A 21,237-nucleotide genomic window follows, 5' to 3' on the forward strand; every position below is an offset into this window, starting at 1 on the left:
TTCTCCCCCGGTGTCCAGGACTGCATCACAGCTCTGGTCCCACCTACTGTTTTCTGGACTTTTCTGCTCTCAGATGTTGCCCTGCGCTGTTTCCCCCCCCGTGTCTGCATCTCGCTGTCCCTCACCTCATTCCGTCTGTCCGCCTCTTCCCTCACGAACCCCGTGGCCCTGTATCTCTCGCAGTCTTGGCTGTGGGAAAGCCACTTTATCAGTCCCAGTCTGTTGTTCTCTGGTGGGGATAGATACACAGAAGATAGATGAGTGTTTTGACATGGAGAGTGTTAGACAAACACTCTTATCTGCTGGACACTTTAACCCTCCCCCTGCAAGAGGAGCTGAACCACAGGGGACGTGTTGGGGGAGTTTTGGGGGTCACGGTGGGAGAAGTGAGGAGACACTGCGATGGCGCGGGGTGTGAATGGCGCTGGCGACTTGATCACTTTTAATCAGCCAACTGAGTACCTGTCTGGTACTTAAGATTCTTCCTGTGGTGTTTTAATGAAAGATTGCATGGCAAATGGGATGATAATTAGCACTAACAGTTTGGACAGTAGGCAGAGCTTTGCTGCGGTGCTGCATCAATAACGGGGCCACCGTGACCCATCTTTATTGTTGCCGAACTGCTGTTCGGGGTCTTCACTGCCGCAGAAACCTGTGGAAAGGTACCAATCGATGCCAATGCTGTATTAAGCGAATCGTTACCGAAAACCCTATTGAAGACAACTCCGATGTTCTGTAGCGTAAACGTTAACCGCCCTCTGGTGCTGTTCCGAAAAGACCAGGCACCCTCTAGTGGTGAGAATGGGACAAAGCTCTGCCCTGTGCGTGTGGAGCTCGAGGTGCTGTGTGTTCCGCTGGTGTGTTCCACACGCTCGCTGCCACATCCATAGCATTTTCTCGCTGTAGTCGGCATGGTGAACGTAGACGCGTTCTAGGTCTGGGTTAGCAACGGAGATGTTACACAACCGAAAGATGGAAATTCGGGATGCAGCATACTCGTGTTGAGCAGCGGGCTCGACCGTCAACGCGGTTAACAACTCCATTCACGTTGTCCTAACATCAGCATTATTTAGTCTTGTTCATAAAGACAAATAACTTACGTCTTGATCGCCACCACCGCTGTCATCCTTACAAACTTCGGGACCTAATCTGGTCAGCTCCTTCAGCGCTGTGGAGCACTGCTGTATGTGTGTGTGTGTATCTGGATATTATTATAGGGTCTTCCCAAACTCCACAGCTAAGGACACGCAGCTGGCTGAAGCTCAGTGGGGGGACTGTGGCTCTTGAAATGGTCTTGCACCGACAGACCCGGCAGAGATGTAAACAGGATCTGAGTTCCGCCTGGTGTGTGACTGGGTGTCAGCTGTGTTTGGTCTGCGGCCGTCTGTTGTTGTCTGTTGCTCACCCTGCCTCCACTTTCCCCCGCAGAGGCCCTGGGCTTGAGGGATGAGGAGGACGGGACAGGGAAGGTTGTTGCGTGCCAGGACCTGGGTCACAGTACTGTGTGGGGACCATACGCCGGGACAGTCCAGGTGGAGGACGCCGACAAGGAGCAGGAAGGAGAGGTGAGGAGGTGACCCTACTTCAGGGAGGGAGGAGTCACGGAAAGCTGAAGGCCATTTGGACATGGGTGTATCTGACTGGGAGTAACCGTGTTTGGCAGTGTGTGTCTGTGGGTGTCTGTGGAAAATGTCATTTCCTTTTCTTCTCTTCACCTGCAGAAGCATATTAACTGAAGCCTGATCTTTTAGAGCTGTTTTGCCTGCGCGCACAAACATTATGATTATTAATTCGTCAAGCTCACGACTTCATACAGACACGGACACAGTCACACGTGCACGCAAACACACGCACGAGGGATGTGCAAACGCCAAAAGATGTTTTCCCTAGTCGTAGAACACACGGATGGCTGGAAATGAGCGGTGTAAAGGGATGTCAGATAGGCCAACACCCATCAGCAGCGTGTGCCACTTCGTGGGCTGACGGACACGATTTCACCAGACGAACGCGCTGTTGTGAGGCGTGATTTTGTTTTCCCCATTTAAAGCGCAACATGAAAAGAATTACGTGCTTGTTTTGCACTATTAACCAATCCCCCCCCACATCAGATTACTGTATGTAAATCGGCAAATGCCAACAGCCTGATTTTTTTTTCTTTTTTTTTTCCACAGTGATGCCTTTTCTCAAAAAAAAAAAAAAAAAAAAAAAAACATCCTCGCTCATCTCCCTGCCTCATTAACCCTTATCCCCCCGTTCCTTGCAGCCCTGCCCCCCCCCCACCCCACCCAAGTCTCCCTCCAGACGTCCGTTTTCCTTTTATCTCTCCATGGCGCCATCCTCCTGGACAACAAGCTCGGAATGATTGATTTCTGGTTGAAAGTCTCTCATTTCTAAGATTTCATTTATTATCAGAAATTCTGAGTCCGTCCCCCCTTCCCCCACTACTTGTGTTCAGCAGAATGTTCTTATCGAAAGTTGGCTTTGTTGATAATTTTCAGCTTGGACCACTTCTCTCTCTTTCTCTCTCTTCCCCTCTCACCCTTTCTCCCTCTCTCTATCGCTCTCTCCCCACACTATCTCCCAGCTGAAGGAGTGGGGACGGACTCTTGGTATCAGTGAGAGATAGTGTGTTTAATCTTGCATTCCTCCAGCATCAGCTCTGTCACTCTGCATCCTCCGCCTGGAGTTTGTGCCTCCCACTCCCCCTCCCTGGGTCCGCCAGGGTCAGGGCCAGCCGACCGCGTTCCTCCGCGGTCACAGATTCTCAGGCGATGAGATGAGGATCTTCTCTGCCGCTTCCTTGCTTTTTGCAGCGTGGCGTGCGGTAATAGTTCCCGTTGATGGTTATATGTTGCCATAGGTGGTGCGAGTAGGATCCAGCAGCCATCAGTGCTGTTTAGACCCGGCGAAAGAACATCGATTTGTGGGATGCGAGTGGGGAGACGGCTAAATGTGAACATCTGTTGAAAACACTTGTGGTTCTGTTTTGGTTGAGCTGACGTTGTCCACTTCCATTCGGGTTATAAAAAATTCACTTTACCGTTGACTTACACAAAGCTCAGTCATCACTTTTACGGAATCCGGAGGTCAGTTTGGTCTGTGTCTGACAGAATTGTGTGGGCAGCTTCATACCTTAGCTTCAGTGTCACATCTTCATGGCCGCTGCTTGACTGCTCATTCTTTGGCCACCTGTGGAAACTGTAGACTGATGTAGGCGCAGCTTCAGACCAGGCTTCCGGGCTGGCTTTGGGCCTCACTCCTGTTTCTCATCAGAATGCGACCTGGAACTCCTCCACAAGGACCACAAAACCCGGGCCAAGTCTTCGTGTTCGGCCGTTTCTGTGCAAATTTGCTTCTTATTTGGTCTTGCCAGATAAGCTATCAGTTTATTACTGGCCTACCCTAAAACACAACGGGACACCCTCCCCCGTGGTGGGCCACATAGCTGCCTGTGCCAAGAGTTTCAACTGATATTCAAAGGATGGAGTAAGGCCAATTTTGTTGCTTGTGATACTCACCGGTATTTTTGAAATTTTGAGGAGGCGTGTGTATGTGTGTGTGTGTGTGTACGCGCTGTTGAGGAGCATCACTGGTGCCCGCCACCGCACAGTGAACGTAGATGGTTGTGCTGTGTGCCTGTGTATAGACGCACGAGTGTGTCTGTTGAGGGTGGGGTCCGGCTGGTAGTTCTGAGGAAACAGGGTGGCGTATAGAAGACGTCCATTTTTCACTGGCTCTCGTACAAGGTCTTAGGGCACATTAGATCATCTCTGCTGTGTGGCATGTCTGTGTTTCTATGGAAATGTGGCCCATTTGCATCTCTTAAGAAAGATGAAATTACTATCTATGTAAATATGATCATCGCTGGATTGCAATAGAGTTGGGGTTTTTTTTTTTTACTTTTGTGTGTGTTCCTGTTTACAATGAGTTGATGAGCAGGTCTCTTTGTTTTCTAAGGAAAAGCTGCTTGGGTGATGGCGTTTCCCTTATTCTCACATTCAAACCGACATTGCTCTCACATTGGGTGAAAAATGAGGTGTACCTAAATACTTCATCGTGACCCTTTTCAACAAAATTCAAAATGACCACTCGTCGTCACTGCCTGGAGGGAGTTTGAATAACGTCTGTCTGCTCCACGCAACACAACAATATTTCCTTTGTTCAAATGAACATGAAGGGGGTATGATGTGCTCAGATGGAGGTTCATGAGCAAATTCTCTCAAAGGTTTTACAGGTGTCCTCAGATGAAACTTTGTACTCATTTTACACTGTTTCTCTGCAGAGACTACAAGGTTAAAATGACCAGTGCATGGTTACTCCAGTGGTTTGGTGTATTTTAAGATCTATTGTAATTACTTTGATTAATTGGTTAATTTCAATAATTGACAGCTGTATGGAAACAGTCAGTGAATTACATTCATTCATTTAGCTGATGCTTTCCTCCAAAGTGACCTACAGTGTTTAAGAAACTTACAATTATTTACCCATTTTTACAGCTGCGTAATTTTACTGGAGCAATTTAGGGTAAGTATCTTGTTCAAGGGTACTACAGCCAGAGGTGGGATTGGAACCTGTGATCTTTGGATCCAAAGGGAGCAGTTGTAACCGCTACACTTCCAGCTGTCTTTTTTTTTTTTAAGTTTCTCTAAACACTCATATGTTCAAAATTACGGTTAAAGGTTTTCATAGATTTAATGGGGTTTTTTTTTGTGAGTACTGGGTCAAGGGGCTGATCGATAGGTGTATGGATATGTGTGAATGCGTGTGCGAGTGACTGGGGAGGGGCCCATGGGTGTGCCCATGCACATGTGTGTTTTTCGTGCACGTAGGTGCGCACACATCTCTCTCACAGCTCAGCAGCATAAAGCAAGATGCTTGCAGGGAGTGATGGCGATGCTACTCGTAATTGACTTCTGCCAAACATCGATACGACAAGCGCACCCGACTGGCGCGGCCACATTGTTCGTCTCTTCCCCGTCTTTTGTAGAAACGGAGCCAGAGGCGCAGTCCTAGAAGGGGAGAGCGCAGAGTTCAAAGCATTATCACACGCAAACGTCTTTTCATCATGTTTTAGAAACAAGAGCGCTCCCTAATCCCCAATAATCTCTCCAGGAGAACTCAGACGATAAGGCACGCCACCCACGGGTTTCAAACATCATTTTTTGGAAGGGCTGACACTCCCCCTCGCTCGCGCTCCGCGAAGGATGCGTGAAGGTGAGCTCTCCTCCTGTGGCGGTCGTCGTGGGTCCGCTGGCCGTGGCGTCTGTTTAGTTTGCGCTGTCTCTCCAATTTGTGTAACATTATTGCTTGTGTCCTTCCTACAAGCATACGGTGTCATTTATAAAGAACCATCAGTCAACAAAAATGTTGCGTGTTTTTTATTCATGACGTCAAGGGGCAGATTAAGCGGCGAAATGCTGTAACTCACTTGCCTTTGTTTTCCCCATCAGGGATACCTGAACTAATGTGCAGTATACTTAGTGAACCACTTTACATCTAAAAATGCATTTGAAGTGTCCAAAGACTGCAGGGAAGAAGATGAATGACCAGAGGGTGAAGTGAGAACATCTGATCCCTCAGGATGTGCCATTCCCACCCTTACCCATGTACTCTATCTGATGTGCCTCCATCGCATTTTCCCATCAAGGTGCTGAGAAGCTTCGGTTCTTTGTTGAGCTTCTTGAATGTGGTCTGTTTCGGAACGCACGTGCTGTTGGGTCAAGAGGAGAGGGGAGAGGGAACGACGAAAGGCGCTCTATCTCTCAGCTTCATCTCCGATCCTTCAGGAGGGTGCTTTCCAAGACAGCCTTGTTTTCCAATCTCTTATCGGAGCCTTTTTAACTACTGCAGTTCTGTGTTTTTACATGTCATTTGCATGAAGCTCTTAAAACTGGGATCTCATTTTCTGGGAGGGACATGAGGAGATGAGCATGTTTCATCTGCCTGTGTGTTTGTTCAAGAGAGACAGAGAATCTCCATGAAGCGGGGAGAGTTTCTTTTCCGTTCACCTTTCCGTTCTAGGTTTTTTTTTTTTTTTTTTTTTCTTCCCCCCCCACAGCATGTGGACACTGGCCTTTTTGTTCAGGACAGTGCACTCATTCTATCCCCATGAGGAGATGAACAGCTTCCTGTAGGAGAGATGGAGAGAGAGAGATAGCGGGAAGATGTAGGGGAAAAAGAGGTGACTGTAGTGGAGGGGGAGCGAGGGATAACTTTGTAATTTAGTGTAGAGATGGAGGTGAGACTGTGAGACCATTCTCCTGTTCTCCTCATCGCCTTGTAGACCCCGTGCGGTGCACAGGTTAAGGCTCAGGACCACTTTGTTCGTTTGTGTCTTGGAAGGGAGAACTAACGTAATACAGGTGAATAAGGACTTCCAAAATACATCTATGAAAAAAAAATATATATATATATATATACAGGATATATATTAAACTTTGACAAGTTTCTTCTAAACCACTCAATAACAGTTTGAGGAACTATGAAAAAACTGTATGAGCCCCATCTCTTTCCCAAGTTCTCCACATCAGCTCTTAAGCACGCAGACTTTCTAAGATATTACAGTTCATCCACGCATGACTGGAGTAAATGTCTATTTTATTGTCTTATTTTGTCATATTATGCTGTGTTTTGTCACAATGAAAAATTTTATTTGCTTGAGGTTACTATCATGTTAGAATTATTAAAGAGCAAATCTGGCCAATCTTGTGAGCAGATCCCCTCATTAGTCTGGTCATGCAAGGATGAACCATAATAAGTTAGAAAAGAGTTTGCTTTGCTGAAGTCATGAGTGCGATCGCAGACATGCTTAGACATTATTAGCGGGCCATGTGCGTGATGTGTGTCTCCGTAACGTAGGCTCAAAGGTGTCGCTGTCTCTTTGAATGGCATGGTCAACAAGTGCGAAAAAGGTGGCCCGCTTTGTCCTTTGTGTGCCGTCTTGGGCAGATAGCGTCTGACGGCCTCCTGGGCGTGCGGCATGAGAGCAACATGTGGACACAACTGCTGCTCTGTGGTTGTAGTTGTTGTCTCCTGTTGAATACGCCAAGATGACGTAGGAGAGACTTTTGGGACCTGAAGCAAGGATGAACTCAAAGAGCTACAGGAGGACCAGTGTCGTTCCTGAACCCAGGAAAGAAAAAGGAGTGTGAATAAAGAAACGAAACCAGCCATGCGTCATTTGCATTTCATTTTTATCGGCCTGAGAATAGGGTGTTTCTGGAAACGATAAGGGAGAAGGCGTTTCACGTAGCGGGAAGGGGGTAGGGGGCAAATGGTGAGGTGCTGGAGCAAGGTGGGGTGGAGGGGAGTAAGTGTGTAAAGGTGGTGGTGGGGAGAGGGGGTTGGGGGGGCTGCTGGTTAATATCAGACCAAATAATTAGATTTGCTATCGTCTCCGCAGCAGCAGTGTGGGGATCAGGCAGATTAAAGCTCCGCTCCGCTGATTAATATTCATGAGGGAAGAGGGGCCGGACAAGGGGCTTAGCCGGAGACTCAAAGACTCCCTCACACCACGGCTTAACGTTTTCAAAGTAGTTCAGCTGTGGGGAAGGATGCGGGGTGAAATGGGCAGCGCTGGTGCTGAAAGACATTCATTCCACTTTTTCCCCCCTCCTTTTCCTTCCTGCAAGATGTGACTTGTTGTGAAAGAGAGAGATGGTCCTTGCAGTGTGTCCTGGGAAATGACAGTTATCGTTTGACCAGAAAGAGAGGTCTGCATGGGTGTGTGTGTGTGTGAGAGAGAGAGAGAGAGAGGGGACTTTGTGGTGTTCTGGGAGAAAAAATGTGACTACAGGCACAAGTGTGTACATATGTAAGTAAACGATGATAATACTGTATCATCTCTCAATAATGGGAATGTGGGTAGTGAAGTAATAAAGTGAGTTTGAATTAAGTGAGGTCATATTTGTTCTGTGGAATATTTTGAAGCAATCAAATCACTGCAAAAGATGTCCTGAGTCTGAGCGCCAAAAAAACGAAGACATGGTGTCAGCTCCGAATGATGTTGTTTTCAGATAAATAATCACTTTTTCCCCTTCAAAGACGTGAATGATGTGGAAAAGTCTGAGGCTTCATTATACCTCTGAAATGCTCTTGTCTGACAATATTGTGAACTGCTTGTGTGTTTTGGGCAGCCGGATTCCCCATTTAATGTGTACTGAGATGGGAATGTATTTTCTTAAATACATTTTTAATACAAGTAAACTGTTAATAATACAGCTATGGCATTTCAGCACAAAACACAGTCCATTTTGGTTTGCTGCAGATGCTCTGATATGGTTGCAGTGTTAATAACATGGCATTGTAAATAGTGAGATTAATCTGACACGCGACTGCTCCTCTTCACAGTGTAATCCACAGACTACTGCTGTCAGCAATAATAATAGCAATAATGATAATAGAATAAGAGGGTGTGAATGAGAATAAGAAAAAGGTGTGTGCAGTACCATAGTACTTTAAGTTTGTTGCAGATGCCAAAGCAAAATAACCCCCATCTGCGATGTCCAAGGCTAAAACTCCAGTGAAGTATCTCAGATGAAGAGCTCACCTTCCCAGACACACACTCGCATGCAGAACGGTGTGGAAAAGCATCGCACTGTTCTGTGAAACACACTTTCACAGCTTTATAACAGCATTTCATTATGAGACCGAGGAATACCCAGTGCCAAGATAGCAGCGCATTGCAGTTGCTCTGCATTCACGCAAAGAGGAAGGCACAGGCATGCTTGGGCACACAGAAGTGTGCTGGTTCTTTGCTGTCAACACACACACACACACACACACACACACACACACACACACACACACACACACACACACACAGAGTTTAGCTTTGCTGTCAGCCCAGCTTTAAACTGATGGCAGCAGGGATTGGTCCCTCAGAGCCCCCAGCTGAGCTCACTCTGGCTTCCTTCAGGTGCACAGCCTCTCATCTTCTTCAACCTGTCCTGCAGATGAAGGCAGTGGATGGAGGGAGGGACACACACGCCCAGCAGAGCAAGGCGCTCACATTCCAGCACAGCGCTTTTCCTGGCAGCTTGTACTTGTGCACAAATACAAAAATTGTGTTGTTTCTCCAGGTGACTCATTATAGCTTGTGTACGTGTAAAGCCTTTGTGTGTCTTGACCCCTGACTCCCACTTGCACTCCACCCCCCCCGGCTCATCTTGTTTGCTCTTCCCGATACTAAGTAATCACCCAGCACTTTGCGAAATTAGTCTGAAACAATTTAGGGCACTGTGCTTATGGGCATAGACGGAAGAGAGACTATGGTTTCAAATTTAAACAAAAAGAAATATCTCACCATCAGCAAATGTTCCCCGTGAAACACAATACGGGCCGTCTTTCGCCAAGAGCAACCTTAATTAAAAATAGATCTTTCGGCAAGCCTTTGCTATACTGCGAGAGTCCACTTTTTTAATTTGACGATATACTTTTTCGGTGACGTTTTTTGCGGGAAAATGTAGAGTCCGTACTTCTCGTTCTCTCGCAGCGGCTTTGCCGACGTCGCTGTGATGTCGGTGCTGTAAGGGTCCATCTGGCACACGCAGGGACCGGGTCGGGGATGGCGCCACGGTGGACACGGGCCTGGGTCCCACTAACTACTGCCACCTGGTGGGAAGTGTGATCTGGCTCTCGAAAGGACCATCTGCAGCAAGTTACTCCGCCACCAAAAACAAACGCACGGTTGTAACTGAGAGCCTTTTGGTGGGAATTGTGGGAAAATCCCAGCTGGATTTCTGATCTGTACACACGGAAGCTCGGTCACAAGAGGAGTCTTGAGAAATGAACTTGTCGTGGGTGAACAAAGGGCTGATTTTGCGGAGAAGAGAGGAGAATGTGCGGAGAGATGGAACAAGAAAGCGCACTCAATACATGAATCCTAACATATTTGCTTACACACACACACACACACTCACTGCATTCTTCTCCTCCTTTTTTTTCCCCCACCTGTGATCTGTCCATCCGTTCAAGGCTCCTCGCTGTACAGGGGCAACGGGGACCATCTCAGCGCCGTTGTTTCTCCTTTCTCTCCCATTCTCCTCGTCCTCCTCCCTCATGGATCTTCCTGCTTTTCTCCCCTGTCATGTCCTACCTTTTCTTATCTCTTTCCTCGTCTTTTTGCTTCCTAGGCCACCCTTTCCCCTCCTTAACTGAGGTTTCCTTTGGCCTGGTGTCTGCGCACGTGTGTCTGTGGCACCGAGTCTCACCGGTCCGTTCTCGTGTCTCTGCAGCGACCCCGACTGACTCTTGCGAGCAAAGATCCAGAGTGCTGGCTGCAGAAGCTGCCCCTCACGTCCAGCCTGACGGCAGCCAACTGCACCATTTCCAGCCAGGGTGGGTAGCGCTTAGTGACGGCGGCAAGCCTATCGAGCACAGCAAACCCGCCATCGCGCTGCATTTTCACTGACCCGCTGCGTGCCATCCGGGTCAGCCACTTTGTACGATCGCAGCTGAATAAAACTACACTTCGACCGAGAGACAGATTGATAGATGATAACTCGATGCTGAAGGAGACAGATAAATAAGTAGATAAGAACTTGACGCCAAAGTGAATTACACGATGCTAAAGCGACGCGCATACAACGAAGCGGTAAGAGAAGGCCGTGCAATAAATAAAGTGAAAATGTAACGGAAGCCCCGTTTCTGCTCTTTCCCAGGAGAGGAGCTCTTCTGTAAGGTGACCCGCGAGGTTCGCCAGGGGGAGAGCCTGTTGGCCACGTTGACCGAGCCCACGGCGGAGAAGGCGTCCCTCGCAGAGACGCGTGCCGTGTCCGTGAAGGAGGAGCCCGCCTATCCGGCGGCCGTGCACCCGGAGTTCCAGCTGCTCCCTCAGCAGGCTGGGATGGCTGCCATCTTGGCCACAGCTGTAGTCAACAGTAAGATCCCGTTAACTCGGAGCATGACGTGGGCGCGCCTTTGTCTGCTGTGTGGGAGTGCGTCTGGCGGTGCGCATCGTGCCGAGCGCGTACGCTCTCGCGTCTGCGTTTGCGTCACACGAGTCGGCTCGACTTTTCCCAGCTAATAAATCGTAACAAGCCGCAGCTTGGCAGGCAGAGGATATTCTGAGCAGTGTTAGTGTAAATAAAGCTGTTTACCAAATATTATTTCATCACTGTTTCTAGGGCATCAGTATATTTGTTTTGCTAGGTTGGTCTGTTGCAATGTTTCTCGTTTTTGAGACTAATTTATAGCAGTCGCTGGTGGACGTGGCGGTCAAGGCTGTACCTATTCTCGGTGGTTGGCTACGCATTTGCTGTTTCTCAGCGCTGTATCGGAGGGACGCCTTAATAAGCTACGTGTTCATGTTCGCACGGAAGTCTTTATTAAAGTGGACGGTGTCTGATGAGGGAATGATTAATCACCAGAAATGAACCTGAGGGATAATACACGATCATCCATATTCCCAGTTCTCCTTGTATTACCGCTCTGCACGGAACTGGGTAATTAAATCCTGGAGAACTTGTTATCAAAATAGCCAATGAACATGAGCCCTGACACCAGATGAGCCCGATTGCTGCCGTATTCACTCTCGGAACCCCCTGTTACCGTTGCCGTGGAGATGATGGATCGATTCTGGCAGCAGAGGTCTCGTACCTGTACCAAATTAACAATGTCAAACATTATATAATGTCATAACATGCAGAACTTCTCTTATTATTACTACGAGTAGTAGTACTACCTGTAAGAATAATAATGATAATGTGTAATAGCACCAGTAGACAAGGTGATTAATAATCATTTCCCTTTGAAGATTCCTTCTTAAGTCATACATACAATGTCATGTATGATTTGTAACTTCGGCTCCTCTGCGAACGGAGGTGTTTCACCCCCTGTTGTTTCCCCCCTGGAGCGGACAGGCTCTTGGTGTGAAGGATGCTCATGTACTACTGCTGAGTACACTGGCTCTTCAACTTACAAACACACTTGGGACCGGAAGCGTGTTTGTAACTCGGTTTTTCGTAAATCCAACTGCTACGTGAAATCTTAAAATTACGGATGCCCCTTCATTTATTCACGGATTAGGTCCTGTGAAAACTGTGGATGAACCTATATGAATTAAACATTCACTGTAAGACTTTTGTTTATTCCTTTTTCATGAAGCACTTGTCTAGTGCAGTGTTGCAGGGTTCCAAAGCCTATCCTGGACAAATAGCATGTGAGAGACTGAAGACCATGGATAGGATGCCAGTCCATTGCTGAACTTTTTTTTTTTTTTTTAATTTTAAAATTTGAAACAACATGTGCAATGTTTGTCAGCACCCAGCCACTTTGTTTGCTTTGTTATCTATACAGTCAATAAATGCATAATTATAGAGGCATGCCTTGATTTATTTGCCAAGTAGGTTCTATAAAAGTGCCAGATATAGTTACAATAGATTAAAAAAATACTTTTTAAGACTCTTAACATTTTATTAACTTTGAACCACATTAAAATGAAAACTAAAATGACTCAAATATATTGTCTCCACAAATTCATATTTAATGTAGACTTCATTCAGTAAATGCATACAGTGTTTGTATTCTTGTTATCGATCACCAACAATTAACATGAGGTGCAGACACCGTAGAAGTCAGAATGAAGGCGGTCCTGCGCTCCTATTTAGTTCGGGAGCTCTTTAGTGGTAGGCAATGTTCAGTTTCCCAACAAGTTTTTGAAAATGGGCCACTAAAGAACATACAAACTTTTTTCCCAAGTGTTTATTTTTAATTGTATCTTTGAAAATCCATAACTCGAGTGTCTATAACACGAGGACCCGGTGTAACGGGCTTTCTGTCAGTGCTTTCCTCTTAGCAGCGTTGCCTGCTCTGTTGGCCTAACCTCACCGGTGTCTGTGTGTCATTGGTGCAGAAGACATCTTCCCATGCAAGGACTGTGGAATCTGGTACCGCAGTGAGCGGAACCTGCAGGCCCATCTCATGTACTACTGCGCCAGCCGGCAGAAGCAGGGGGCAGGCTCGCCCCCCCAAGACAAGCCCAAGGACTCGTACCCCAACGAGCGCGTCTGCCCCTTCCCCCACTGCAAGAAGAGCTGCCCCAGTGCCAGCTCCCTGGAGATTCACATGCGCACGCACAGCGGTGAGGCGCGACGGGACCCCTCTCCAAGACCCACACTCCTAATCCCGCCCTCAGAGATCCGCATAAACAGTGAGCACGATGTCTGGAGACGTGGGCTTGTAATGCAAAGGCTGTGATTTCAAGTACCAGGAGAGGCCATCACATTGTGCTCTTTTGAGCAAGACACTTGATTTGCTATGTAAAAGGGTGAAGGTCTTTACTTTAAAAATGTTAGCTACTACTGTTTTTTTCAACTACTAATAATAAAATCACTCCTGCTGTACATGTGCAGCGAATGAGTGAATGACACTTTATTGACACCAGTGTGAAATGCTGCTAAATTATACCAGAATAGAGTAATACAACATATATACATATATGTATATACATACAGTATCTACATAGAGATAAGTTAATGAGTAAAAAAAAAAAAAAATGAGCTAGCATGTTTTTACCAAAGAGAGGGCAGGGTGGCACATCAATACATCATAAGTACACATCATAGATTCACAGTATTTCACTGCAGCCTGTTATTCTGTGATCTTTCTGGGAGATGCTTCAGTGTCACTTTGTCTTCGTGTGTATGCGTATGTTTCACGCCCTTTCTCCTGTGTGTCTGCACGTCAGGCGAGCGCCCCTTCGTCTGCCTCATCTGCCTGTCGGCATTCACCACCAAGGCCAACTGCGAGCGTCACCTGAAGGTGCACACGGACACGCTGAACGGCATCTGTCACGGCTGCGGCTTCGTCTCCACAACCAGGGACATCCTGTACAGCCACCTGGTCACGAGCCACATGGTGTGCCAGCCCGGCTCACGCAGCGAGGTGTATTCCCCTGGACCGGGCCTGCCTGCGCTGCCACAGGGAACAGGTACTGCGCTGGAGTCGCTGCTTGACTGTGCAGATATAGGGGGGCAACAAGTGGCATAGCGGTTAAGGCTGTTACCTTGCAACTGAAGGGACCAGGTTTCGTATCCTCTGGCTTGTGGTACCCTTTGTTGTACAGAGAAGTCACTTTTGAGAAAAGCATCTGAGAAATAAATAATCGTCATTCCCTGGACTACACCTATTTGAGTTGCGAGAATTCATCTTTGCGGGAAGTTCCATTTAATACCCCTGCTTCAGCTTAACGGACATCTCTTTGCATTTATGAGGATCGAATTTGGATTTGAGGTGCCTCTGCACAGCACAAGATGTTTGTATTTACTCACGCAGTTGATGCTTTTCTGCAAAGGGCCCTACGGTGAACACGATGTAGTGTTTAGCTGACACCTTTTCACCCAGGGTGAATAACGCTGCAGTACACTACGTATACATAACCTAAACACTCTCTCTCTCTCTGTCAGACACAGTATGGGCAATTTAGTCACCAAATTCGTTTGAAATACGTGTTTTTGGATTGTGGGAGGAAACCAGAGCACCCACAGGAACACCACACAAACACAGGGGGAACATGCAAGCTCCACACAGACTGAACAGGGATGAAACCCACGTCCATATGCACCGCTCAGGCAATAAGAGTCACGTCACATGCTGCGCCAGTGTGCCACCAAATACACATGGTTAGAGAAGCTGTATGTTGTGTTATAACTAATGTTAAATGTTGAAGAAATTGTGCCGAGTTACTGGGATTCTATGATATATTAGCACACATCTGTGTCAAATTTGGGGCTCAGGAACGCTACAGATTTGAAACTAGTGGTTACGTGTTACGTGTTGTGTTATGAGTAGTCACCTCATGAATGGTTTTTAGGAACGCATGGGGGGGCACTGTGTATTTAGTGTACAATCAGTGTTTAGCAATTGGTGTGTTTCAGAAGGGAGCCATTAGACTGACCTGCCAGCCTGCTCTTCTCTTCTTGCTGTCTCCTTTTCTTTCCTTTCCTGCAGGCAGAAGCCCTGTCGACTCGGGGATTGTGCTGAAGTGTCAAGTGTGTGGCTTTGCGGCGGACTCGCCGGCGCTTCTCCAGCAGCACGTGCGCACCCACCTGGAAGTGAAGAGCCCCGCGTCACGTCAGAGCTCCCCCTCCACGGGACACTCGGAGCCCCAGCACCGGGAGCAGCAGGCGAGCGAGCCAAGGCCCGACTCCAGCAGCCCCGGGAGCCACGGGACATCGGCCGCAGCGCAGGAAGGCAGCCCTAATGTCTCCCCGGGGCCCCTGGCTGATGTGAATATCAAAGAAGAGCCTCGATCCGACTCGGAAAACGCGGGTGAGGAGCCGAGGGCCGGGAATCCAACCTGTCAGGAGAACAAGGCGAAAGACGCGTCGTCTTGCACCTCCTCTCCCCGAAGTCCCCCATCGGTGCATGTAAAGACAGAGCTCCCAAGCCCCACTCCCGGCTCGAGCCCCGTGCACCTGAGCACGGGGGGGTCCGTGTTGCCGGGAGGTGCCGTCTTCCTGCCCCAGTATATGTTTGGCCCAGAGGCCACGATCATGCCCCAGGCTTCTGAGATCCTGGCCAAGATGTCAGAGATGGTGCACAGCCGGCTGAAGCAGGGCCAGAGTCCCGGAAGCGTTCCGGCCTTCTGTGCAACCGGCTCTCCTGTCCAGAAGGGGGCGACGTGCTTTGAGTGCGATATCACTTTCAACAACGTGAACAACTTCTACGTTCACAAGAGACTGTATTGTTCCAGCCGGCACCAGCAGGGAGACCTAGCTGGCTGCGCTCCCCTGGGGAAAGACCGACTTGTGGCTCCAGCTCCCCCTGCAGGGGTTGACTCGTCTCCGGGGGTTACGGGTAGCCAGGCCTCCACAGCCTTGCAAGGTGATACGGAGCCGGACGGGGGCGGTGCTACAAGCAATCCGAAACTTGTTGAGGTGAAGAGCGAGGACTCGGGGATCAAGGACCCCACTTCTTCGGAGGGGGAGAGCGGCGGGCGGGCCAGCGAGGGCAGTCAGAGCCCAGGCGGCTCCGTGGAGGACACGGACGACGACCCCACTAGGACGTTCTGCCAGGCCTGTAACATCCGTTTCAGTCGGCACGACAACTACATGGTGCACAAGCGGTTTTACTGCGCCTCTCGCCACGACCCCTCCAACCAGCGGCCCCATTCCAGCAAGGCTGCCTTTCTGCCGCAGCCCATCCGCACTCGAAAGCGCAAGAAGATGTACGAGATATACATGGCCCGCAACGAGGTCCTGGCTTCCGTTATTCCGGCTCCGGCTGCGGCCCCAGCGCCCGCTGCGAAGCAAGACCCCGTGCCCCCGCTGGGACCGTCGCCCCTGCCTGCCAGGCACCTGTCTGGCCCGTCGCCAAGTCCCAGCCCTGAGGGCGACGGCCCCATTGACCTGAGTAAGAGGCCCCGCCTGCGGGATGCCCCGAGAGCGGGCCTTCCTGCGCTGCCCCTCACCGACTACCACAAGTGCACCGCGTGCAGCATCAGCTTCAACAGCATCGAGAACTACCTGGGCCACAAGACCTTCTACTGCCCCGCCACGTCCCTGCAGCAGCGCTCCCTGGAGCAGCTCCATCGGCTGAGGAGATCTGCCTCGACCTCGCCCAAGTCCCGCCTTCCGGAGCGCACGGATGCCAAGGACAGCAAGACGGACAACGCTGGCTCTGCGGCGCCCTTGTCCTTACAGCATCCCGCCATCACAAAGTCGCCCGGCTTGCCTGTCCCGCCAGGCGTCAAAGCGCAGGTGGCCCCCGCAGCCGCTCTCCCCGTCGTCTGCCCCTACTGCCCCCCGAATGGGGTTGTGACCGGAGACCTGATTGAGCATTTCAAAACGGCCCATGGGGTGGTCCTCACCCTGCAGCCAGCGCTGAGCCGCAATGTCCCCGAGGACAGCGACCCGCAGTCCGCCCCCGTCAGCCCTAGTCTGAGCCCCAAGGACCCGCCCCCGGCCACGCCCCCACGCCTGGGCCCGCCCCCTCACAGGGAAAGCGTGAATGGCCGGGTGAAGAGGGAGCCCGTCTCTCCGTCCTCTCCCGTCGTTAACGGAAGCCCCCCGGGACCCCCCAAGGGTGGGCTTTCCCCTCCGGCCGCCGCCCCCTTAGCCGTGTCGCCCGCCCCCGAAGCCACGCACCCGCAAACTGTGTCCCTGCTGCCGGACAAGGCGCCCCTCGCACACACCCACGGGGCCTCGAAGGCTGCGCTCATCTCTCACCCTCTACAGAACGGCAACACGCGCTTCTGCCGCCTGTGCAACATCAAGTTCAGCAGCCTGTCCACTTTCATAGCTCACAAAAAGTACTACTGCTCGTCCCACAGCGCGGAGCACGTCAAGTGAGCGAGACTGAACTGCCGCCCCAGCCCGTCCTCAGCCGCTGGTCCTGCCACCGCTCGCACCCTAGGCTCTCGCCTCTGCCAACGGGGGGCAGGGGCTTTAAAGGCCAACGTTCACGAGGCACCCAGTTGCCATTGGCTCCTCGATGTTCCCGGTATTGTTACTTTGGTAACTAACTACTTGTCATGGGTCAACTTTTGAATTGTACGAGAAGATGAAATCTGCTACCTGCACTCTGAGGTGCTACCTCTCTCTGCCTTCTCGGCTTTTGAGGGAAACCTCATGTCTGACGTGTCACATGGAAGTGTTTGGATTGTGCATTTATCTGCTTAATTTAGCTTGGCAAGCTTGTTTTAATTGTTTTCTCAAACTAAAATTGAAATTAATTATTGGCAAATTGATGCATTACTTGCCCATGCTCTCCATTGTCCTTTTCCAAAGCAGTTCCCCCTTAACAGCGCCCCCTAGCGGAACTGTGTGTTGTTAGCAAATACATTGACTTAGGTGTATTTGGGTGATATACTGTATGTTTTTGTTCAAACACTGGCTCTTTTTGTTAAAATAATTCTACAGAATGACTGTTTTAGCCAAATAATGGCAATGAAGCTGCAATCAGTAGCAGAGATCATTACAAAAACAATCTTTCCAGTCTGTTTAGTATTTGGGAAGAGTGGGAAAAAAAAATAAAATATTTATATTTGAGTCCTCACTGATTTCCTGTGAGTGTAAACTACCTAGTTTATTTCAGAAAAGATTATTTCTATTTTTGGGTTTGTTTTTATTTTTTTTTTTTTTTTTACCTTGCTTTTATCTCAGTATCTTAAAGTATGTTTCTGAACAATTACCAAGAAACAAACTTTAATCTAAGCTGTCACCACTAAGATAAAAGTGTGATTTACTGTTATTACACTGTCAATGTTCTGCTCAGTGGATAGGTGCAAAAAACACTTTTTTTTTTTTTCTTCTTCGATCCTGTTTTGTTACAGCCGGTCGTGGTTTTTTTTGTCATGTTTTCTGTAGTTTAAATGTTTGCGATGGACTGATAAAATCTCTCGTCTACAATCACAGGAAACTCTAGTACTGGTACCACACCTTGCTCTCTGGTATTATAACTTGCTGAAGTGTCACAGCTTCCAAACTGGGTTGCAGCTAAACCTGTGCAGCCCCTCCTTTTATTTCAGTTCTGCAGCTCCTTAAAATAGTGTGAAGTAAACTAAAATGTCATATGAAATACGTTTAACAAATTATTAATCAAGACAGGAGATATTTTTTCAGTTCAAGTGGCTAAACTACAGATTAAAATTTATTTTTGGATCCTTAAGCAAAACATGCATGATTTTTGTTCATGCTGTGCAAAATGAAAAGTGCAAGAAGTATTGACAATGTGTCAGATTTTTTTTTTTTTTTTTGGGGAAAATACATTAAAATGCCTTAGGTCTAAGCTGTGGCCATCATGTCTGTGTCCATCATGTTCATGGGTTTAGCCGTCAGCTCTCGGTAACCTTTTCTCAGAGCACACGCCTTCAGTGTGACCTAAAACAGTAGACACACTAAATCATATTTTCACTTTCCCTTGCTTCATACCCTGGTGTTTAATCTCCAAAGATTGACATGTTCGAGATGACTTCTACTGTTCAAACTGGAAACACAACTACGTACAAATGTTTATGAAGAAAAAGTGTTGAGATTTTGTTTTTGCTTCATTTTTGTTCTCAACAGGGCTGAAATATTTATATTTTAGACAGGAGTACCTGCAGAAATGTGCTTTGTTATTTTGAATAGAAAGCAGTTTCAGCGGATGTCAAATGCAGAGGCACCAGTTCTGAAAAAAACAAATCTGTATTTCAAGTATGTTGTACAAATTTGCGGAATGTTTTAGTTTTAGATGCTCTTTTTTGTAATGTATTTATGTTGTAACAGCACTTTTTGGCCAAATTGACCCCCCCTTTGAAGGATTAATGATGAATAGAAACATTCAACATGAATTTATCTAAAATATTTTGTGAATAATTCCAAATGTTGATAATGAAAAAGCTATGAATGTCAGCGTTTGTTTTTTGTTTTTAATCTCTACTGAAGTTCCACTACACTCTTGTCCAAACTATGCATGGAAAATAAAACATCCTGAGGGACATTTTAAAGTGTACGGTCTCCATTAGCTTGTACTTAATAATCCGCTTCCTCTAGACAGACTTCTTATTGTATTGTCCAAAGTGACTTGAACATTGCGCTTATACACTCAGTCATAAATATCGTTAACTGCTTGTCCAAGTCAGGGTTCTGGTCTGGAGCCTGTCCCAGAAGCATAGGCTACACCCTAGACTTGATACCAGGGCTTCGCAGGGCAGACACACACACACAGATAGACACACACAAAATGTGGCAGGAAACCAGGGAGAACCGCAAAATCCACACAGGCTCAGCTGGATTTGAACCTGCATCCAAGAGCGTGGGCACCGAGGTACCGGCTTGTCTTGCTGGTCCGTCCACTCAGACTTCTGCAAATAATACTCATGCGGTTCAGGTGAAAGACCCTGCCGAGGGGTTTCACGGCAGGGCCCCAGCTGGGGGGTGGAATCGCAGCTCTCAGGTTACGAGTCTGTGACCTTAACCACTCCGCTACCCGGTCCAGTTCACTGCCCGTCGAGCCACAGATCCCTGTGCCGCTGCTTTGTGGCAAATACTACAGCAGGAGCACTCTGCATGTACTCCAGTACGTGGGATACACATGCCTGCAGTAAGAGGATGGCTGGAACACGGAGCTTAGTGTGTTGACTACTGCTGAGCTGAGATCTGGCAGCTCGCTCAGTCACTCCGTTCTGAGTCACTTGTATCGAGGACTGGGCTGGCAGGTGGGCAATTCTCTTACCAGGTAATTTTGCCTGATTTGGTCCTTGTTTTTCTCCCTTCACGGTTATTCCCTCATATTATCTCAACCGTCTAATTAGTCTAAATATAGATGGATTGTGATTAATGAATTACTGTCTCTGGCAGCAAGTGTGAGGAGCCGCCGACGCTGTACCGTGTGCCACCACCAGAGGCCGCTATTGTTTTCCGTTAATTCGTGTAGCTTTACCGACCGGCCTCCAGCAACAGTGTTGCCTTAGACCTTGTGGAAAGTAATGGCAGTGAAGCCTTGCATGTTCTCACAATCTCTCTTTTCTCATTCTGCTTTGTACGAGGTGACCGCTGCATCAAGCACCTACTTACTGCCACTAGTTCTAGTAGCGAGCAAAATGAGACATGCAGACTGTTAACTTAAGTTCACATCTGAGCGCTTTAACGTCTTATCACGAAGGAAAACTCAGAAAATAGTTGGTGGCTTAACCACGAAAGTCCCCCTTTGTATACTTTCTTAAATTATTTTTTTGAAAATGCCCAGTAAATTCAGTTGCTGAAATGATGCCAGCTTGACAGGAAAGACCAAACCTGGCCGTCCCCTGTTGGTACGCATTGCATCTCTGGGTTCTGGCTCATCGCGTTGTGCCGTCGCTCGTTGCGTCGTTACCGCTGGCCGCTTGCGATGACTCACACTTTAACACCAATGATCACTTTATTCTCAGCAGCAAGCGCTGAAGTTTCTACAGATCGCTGTTTGGAGAAGTGAGGCATCAAAACTTGTCTTATGAAAGGGAATCATTGCTTAACCCTCTCCAGGCAGACGTTGCAGATTAGCGTCACCGATAGCCTACTAATGCATATTAGGATTTCTTACTGGGCCTGAGAGGGTTAAATAGTTTTGTACGAATTGCCGCCTCTTTTTGTCCTTGAGTGCTACAATCAGCTAAGGTAATCAGCACTGAAAACAATGTATGTGACACTGATTGCTAATTGGAAGCTGATGTTGAAGGAGAGCCCAAGACGGTTGTTAACAAAGGTTCTTATTCAGAAGCGTAAGAGCTTTGCGCAATTAATGTCGAAATGAGAAGTGACAGTATAATGTGTTATA

The 21,237-nt window shown here is 48.2% G+C and overlaps 1 protein-coding gene across 3 annotated transcripts in view; it reads left to right on the top strand.

Annotated features, from left to right (window-relative positions):
* zfpm1 (zinc finger protein, FOG family member 1) overlaps positions 1-19,120 on the top strand; it is a 67,534-nt gene extending 48,414 nt beyond the window's left edge. The window contains exons 4-9 of one of the 3 annotated variants that reach the window (XM_029253607.1): positions 1,429-1,565; positions 10,236-10,338; positions 10,662-10,880; positions 12,854-13,150; positions 13,688-13,930; positions 14,950-19,120. In XM_029253607.1, the coding sequence (XP_029109440.1) occupies positions 1,429-1,565; positions 10,236-10,338; positions 10,662-10,880; positions 12,854-13,150; positions 13,688-13,930; positions 14,950-17,291 (3,341 nt within the window). In that variant the 3' untranslated portion in view covers positions 17,292-19,120. The remainder of the gene's footprint in view (positions 1-1,428; positions 1,566-10,235; positions 10,339-10,661; positions 10,881-12,853; positions 13,151-13,687; positions 13,931-14,949) is intronic. The other 2 variants (XM_029253609.1, XM_029253610.1) reach the window with 2 other exon arrangements.
* Positions 19,121-21,237: the final 2,117 nt, after the last annotated feature.

This window comes from Scleropages formosus, chromosome 7, assembly GCF_900964775.1.
Source record: "Scleropages formosus chromosome 7, fSclFor1.1, whole genome shotgun sequence".
Classification (NCBI taxonomy): Eukaryota; Metazoa; Chordata; class Actinopteri; order Osteoglossiformes; family Osteoglossidae; genus Scleropages; species Scleropages formosus.